This window comes from Oncorhynchus gorbuscha, linkage group LG01 (assembly GCF_021184085.1).
Source record: "Oncorhynchus gorbuscha isolate QuinsamMale2020 ecotype Even-year linkage group LG01, OgorEven_v1.0, whole genome shotgun sequence".
NCBI classification, from domain to species: domain Eukaryota; kingdom Metazoa; phylum Chordata; class Actinopteri; order Salmoniformes; family Salmonidae; genus Oncorhynchus; species Oncorhynchus gorbuscha.
This window is the reverse complement of record NC_060173.1, coordinates 66,215,420-66,221,419: the sequence shown is the minus strand read 5'-3', so window position 1 is coordinate 66,221,419 and position 6,000 is coordinate 66,215,420. Positions and strand designations below refer to the sequence as shown.

Below are 6,000 nucleotides of genomic sequence, written 5' to 3'. Positions count from 1 at the left end.
CACTCCTCTTTGCAGATCTTCTCTACGTCATTAAGGTTTTGTGGCTGATGTTTGGCAACTCGAACCTTCAGCTCCCTCCACAGATTGTCTATGGGATTAAGGTCTGGAGACTGGCTAGGCCTCTCCAGGACCTTAATGTGCTTCTTCTTGAGCCACTCCTTTGTTGCCTTGGCAGTGTGTTTCTGGTCATTGTCATGCTGGAATACCCATCCACGACACATTTTCAATGCCCTGGCTGAGGGAAGGAGGTTCTGACCGAAGATTTGACGGTACTTGGCCCCGTCCATCGTCCTTAATGAGGTGCAGTTGTCCTGTCCCCTTAGCATAAAAACACCACCAAAGCATAATGTTTCTGGGGATGGTGTTCTTTGGGTCATAGGCAGCATTTGTCCTCCTCCAAACACGGCGAGTTGAGTTGATGCCAAAGAGCTCCATTTTGTCCTCATCTGGCCACAACACTTTCACCCAGTTGTCCTATGAAACATTCAGATGTTCATTGGCAAACTTCAGACGGGCATGTATATGTGCTTTCTTGAGCAGGGGGACCTTGTGAGCGCTGCAGGATTTCAGTCCTTCACAGCATAGTGTAGTTTGGAGATAGAGAGATGGGAATCTGATTGATTGATTGCTTCTGTGGTCAAATACTTAATTCCCTTATTAAAATGCAAATCAATTTATACAATTTTTCACGTGTTTTTCTGGATATTTTTAGGGTTATTCTGTCCCTCACTGTTCAAATAAAAATACCATTAAAATTATAGACTGATCATTTCTTTGTCAGTGGGCAAACCTACAAAATAAGCAGGGGATCAAATACTTTTTTCCCTCATTGTATGTCCTTTTTCTTAATTTGATCACTCTGTTGTCACACAAAATGTTCCTGTGCCGCAGTAAATGCAACTTTTAGTGTATTTGAGGTTTAAAAAGGCTTCTAAAGTTTGGAATTTCCACTTTAAAATGTCAGACTTGGTTTGCCATGACGAAAAACGTATCAACCCCTACAAAAAATTCTCATTATAATCCACAAAATAATTCACATTTCCTGTTGCGGAAAGATTATTTTCCTGCTGTGAGAAACTGGTCAAATTAAGATAGTTATCTGTGTCCATACAGAAAGACAGAGAGCAATTATAAATACTAAAGGTCCAGATGAAGTCCAGATCTATCGTCTCCTAAGGCCACCTAAAATAAATCCCAGCTCAAAAATCAAGAACACCATTCTCCCTATCACTCACTCACTCACTCACTCACTCACTCACTCACTCACTCACTCACTCACTCACTCACTCACTCACTCACTCACCACCACTCACTCACTCACTCACTCACACACTCTCTCAAATGTGTGCCACAGCGGGCCTGCTAGAGAACCGTGCTGATCGTGTCAAAGTCTTTGCTGATCTGCGAGCTGCTGGGCAGGGACTTGAGGTACTCCATGTGCCTCCTGGCATCCTCCTGGTTCTTCCGCACGTAGTAGATCACGTAGGCTATCACCATGGTGAACCAGCCGAACACAGTGACGAACATGGCCACATCAGTGGTCTTGTGGTGGAAGTTGCAGAAGTTGATGCCCGAGTCCAGGACCTGGATAACGGGTTTGCCGGTGTACTCCTCCTCCACAGCCGTGTGACAGCTCACCTCGTTGACCGTCTCTGGGTCCAGTCTCAGCTCCCTCAGGACCTCCTGCAAGCTGCACTCGCAGTGCCAGGGATTGTTGGAGAGGCTGATTTTGGCCTGAAGTTTGGCGAATGCCTCTTTGGGCACGCTGCTTATGCGGTTGTTGGACAGGTCCAGGACCCGAAGGACGTCGGAGACACCCTGGAAGGCCCCAGCGTCCACCGTCTCAATGGCGTTGTTGGACAGATCCAGTTCCTGTAGTCTGTTGAGGTCCTTAAAGGCCTGTTTGGGGATCTTGGTAATCCTATTTGAGGCCAGCAGCAGGACTACAGTGTCACGCGGCAGGTCAGCTGGGATGTTCTCCAGGTTGCGCGACATGCACTGCAGCACGGCAAGGCTGTTCTTCTCAATGCAGTGGCAGCTCTTGGGACAAGCGGTCACAAGTGCACTTCTGAACAATATTCCAAAGTGCAAGGCACACAAGAGAGCCGAGACAGCTGAGAGCAAGGGATTTCTGGGCCGATCATGACCCATACGGTTGGACATCTTCAGCAGTGTGCTCCTGCTGGTCCTGTCATGAAAGAGCAGTCATGGTTAAACCTTGTGTCATGTTGTTCTATCGTTGTGGCTTGAAAACCACAAGACAAGACCGTTTTAACTTCCTTACAAGCTGTCAAGGTTTTATCTGTAGTTAATCCATCAGATCCGTCGGTGAAGTATACTTTTCATGTCCTGCTGTTTCCAAAGGGCTTCAGTAGAGCCCAGTTTCACATGAGCTGCATTGAGAGTATTCCAGGTAGAATCCAAGAGGCTGCTTTCTGATTGGAAAGAGAAGAGAGTTACTCAAGAGGGAACGGTATCTTAGAGGGAGATGAAGGCAACTATAAAGTGGAGGTAGGCTGAATGTGTTTCCGGTACCCTCCTGCCATGTCGAGAACTGAAAGAAGAAAAATAGAATAGTGACAGTCCTAGTGAAAAAGGGAATTACTAGACATAGTTTCTTCTTAGAAGCAGTGACAGAGAAAAACATGAAGGCCATACTGTAAGAGTTTTAGGGTAGGCTTAAGTATTTTAGGGATACGGTTTTATATCAAGATTACTTTCCTAAAATATTTGAACAATTATCCTGAGTGCATCAGCCAAATTGGATTTGCTTGCACATTGGGCATGGTCAATTCAAGTGTCATACTGTTTATACATTTGTAAAATGATAATCAAGGACACTCCATTTCACTTAAAGGAAATCTCATAAAGCAGAGAGACAAATAGATTGATCTTCACTTACATTATCATATCATATTAGGATAGCCTAATTCATTTATATGGACTTACAACATTTGAATGAAATTAATTTCTCCTGCTTCTGCAGGATAGTGCCAGTTTAATAATGATTACACTCTCATGAGCTGTGCTTCTCTTCTCATAACGTAACATATTTCCACATAAAGGAAAACTGATGTCATACGTTTACACAACTAGAATGGATCCACTGTGCCAGTCTATTATATAATTTTCACTATAGGTGCACCCTCTTGTGGATTATGCTGACCATGCAGTTTATTGTTGTACTTGATGCCAACCTGTGATGGGACTGGGGGCACCAATGTGACATTTAGACATTTTATCAACCATTTTTGTGTACTGTACATCTCAATGTCTTCAACCCATGAGCACGCACACACACAAAATATAAACAAGATTTCTTACACAAGCCCTCACGTTCAAATTTGAGCTGGAGATCATATGGAGGTGTCGACAGGATTATTATGAAAGCACTGCCTTTGAAAGCACTGCCTTTGTTCCTTTACAAAACAGGCCATATTAATAGACCATGGCAGCCCTGCAGTTGAATTGAGTTTAATAGAATATATAAAATCATATGAGATTCATTTGGAGACGGAGCCAAAATATAACAACATGTAAACAATTAGAGGTACTAATTGGTTCTGTATTTTGTTAGGTAACCATTTTTATTCCAAGTCAAATAAGTGAATTACTGTAAATGCAGCAAAATGTTAATTTTAATGATATATTCCCTTGATTCTTGAAGGATATGACTTGTAAATGCCTTATGAGCTTCGTTCAACTGCCATACCCCATCAGAACCCAAAATATAAGTTTGTTTACTCCACTGTTTGTAAACAATTACTGTATAGCCTCAAAACATAGTTTAAACTATAATTTTGATATCATGGAGGGTCAGTCCTTGCATCCACAGCTCTTGGAATTTGAGAGATGTTACATTTCTTCAATCCCATCTCTAAGCTTTTTACCAAAACAGTGGTGGGTAAATGTGAAATAGTTTGAACTGCAGATTCCCCTGTTGTAGCGCTGAATGTATCACAGATCAAATTAGGAGAGTTACAATCTGCAATATGATCACTTATAATAATACGGTTTCAGGCCACAATCATGGTTTGCTATAAAGTTGAGGGGTGGGGCTAGATAAATGTAACCACTGTCAAATTCATAGGTGGAGCGTCATGAGTTGCAAACATATTTTGAAGCTATAAAAACCATCAAAACCATAAATAATGTAATAAAACAACCTTGTATAATGGGGGAAGACAGTTCTAAGCTTATAATGCATTTTACATGACATTCTTTACATTCAGAAGTTATATAAAACCATGCTATTTAATTGCAGTAGTAGCCTAACAAATTGTACCTCTACATAATTTTACTGATTTATCTTAATTTAAATTGTCCTATACTGAATTATTTGCTCTTACAAAAACCCACCCAGAATCAAAAAGAGTAATCCTATAGGCATTGGACATTAAATGTAGACAACTATGGCCTTTCAAAGTTTTTCGCCCCCAAAAATACAGAAACTTTTACAGTAGGCAGGATACAAATAAAACTTACTACAATCGTGGCCAATAATTGTGTTACCATTGCCATTATATAAAAAAATATTCCGCGTTATATCACAGTTATAAAAAGGAGCACACATCGGGTGTTTATCCAGCAGTCAATTTGCTCCAGAAGGCTTGCGTAAAAACTGGTGGACTCGTTTCCATTTTGAGAATATGTGCTTCTATATTTCAAATTTCCACCAAGATCCATACTTCTTCTTTAATGCTAATTACTGCAGACATTTCTTATGAATATAAAACAAAACATAATTCAGACAGCTGTGGTCTGTACAACATGTCTTGCTTTCAGCACAAGGCACTCTATTCATAGTCTAAAATGTCAGCGGTCAGCATAAAACCGAAGTTCCCGCATGGTCTGTACATGGTATTCCAAGTAACATCATCTCCAAAACAGGTACCCCACACCATAGATTACAGTTGTAATATCTAATAGCCTACCGTTTTTTAAAAGAGATGACAGCAGCCACACTTGTTGATGTTCCTGTTCAGTCGCAGGCCACATTCATCAGCACGTCCTGCGCCCATCAGTGGAGAGCATAGAAGAAGGTCGGTCGGGCTGTGTGTCTATTGGACTACTGTTAGTTTGGCAAGCCTCCACGTATTCCCTCACTTGAAAAAAACTAGTCGATCCTGTATAGTCAAACAATTAATTTAGGGCCTGGTGGTTGAATAAAATAGGCAACAAACATGGAAAGCATTACAGGTTAACAATTTGTAACATAAATGTAAGGGGGATATATTAGGTGTTGTAAGACCTAGACTATAACCTGGTGAGTCGGTTAAGTCAATACGCATGTATTGCTTACTGTCATCAGTAACATGCTGACTGGACAGCCAATGTTAGCTGCACTAATATTGCTAAATAAATACATACATGTAATTCAATCGTTTCATTTAAACTGCTTGCGCGCTTCAACGGGTGTCGGCGTAGCCAGGCGCATAGAACTTGGTAAATAAAAAAAGCATACAACTTGGTTCTATATTTGAGACACTTGACGCACTGTAAATTTTTCCTATCCCATCTACTGATTGGTTTTCACAAGCATACTAACCCAAGTGGGTGATTAAAAGATGAACAAGGAGAGATTCATCAAATTAAACGAACTAGGTTTCCACTAGGTTTCCACAATTTTGTATGACTCAAAATGTTTCAAAATTAAATTCTACAAAAAAGGACAATATGCATTTCAGGTCAAATAACCAACACACTATGACAGTTTATTGTGAAATAGACACAAATTAGTTATTCGAAATGTGTGACAGACACATGAAAAGTCCCCTTTTTGATTTTTCTTCATAATGCATCAGTATACAGTACACAAATCCAATCTGTGGTGGATAATGTTAGCTAGGCTAGCTAGGTGGCTAACGTTAGGGTTTGGTTTAGGGGTTACGGTTAGGGCTAGTTAACATGCTAGCTAAGTAGTTAAAGGGTTAGGTTTAGGAGTTAGGTTAAAGGGTTAGAGGAAAGGTTAGCAAATTTAATAAGTAGTTACAACGTAGC

The 6,000-nt window shown here is 40.7% G+C and overlaps 1 protein-coding gene across 1 annotated transcript; it reads right to left on the bottom strand.

Moving 5' to 3' along the window:
• Positions 1-829: 829 nt before the first annotated feature.
• Positions 830-5,057, bottom strand: lrrc3 (leucine rich repeat containing 3). The gene is made up of 2 exons (XM_046328319.1): positions 4,935-5,057; positions 830-2,435 (listed from the first exon to the last, which is right to left on the bottom strand). The coding sequence occupies exon 2, from the start codon at positions 2,161-2,163 to the stop codon at positions 1,363-1,365; it is 801 nt and encodes a 266-aa protein (XP_046184275.1). The 5' UTR covers positions 2,164-2,435; positions 4,935-5,057; the 3' UTR covers positions 830-1,362.
• Positions 5,058-6,000: the final 943 nt, after the last annotated feature.

What these genes read in the sequence shown, in the direction of transcription:
- lrrc3 (XM_046328319.1), bottom strand. Translation starts at nt 2,163, where the DNA reads ATGTCCAACCGTATGGGTCATGATCGGCCCAGAAATCCCTTGCTCTCA.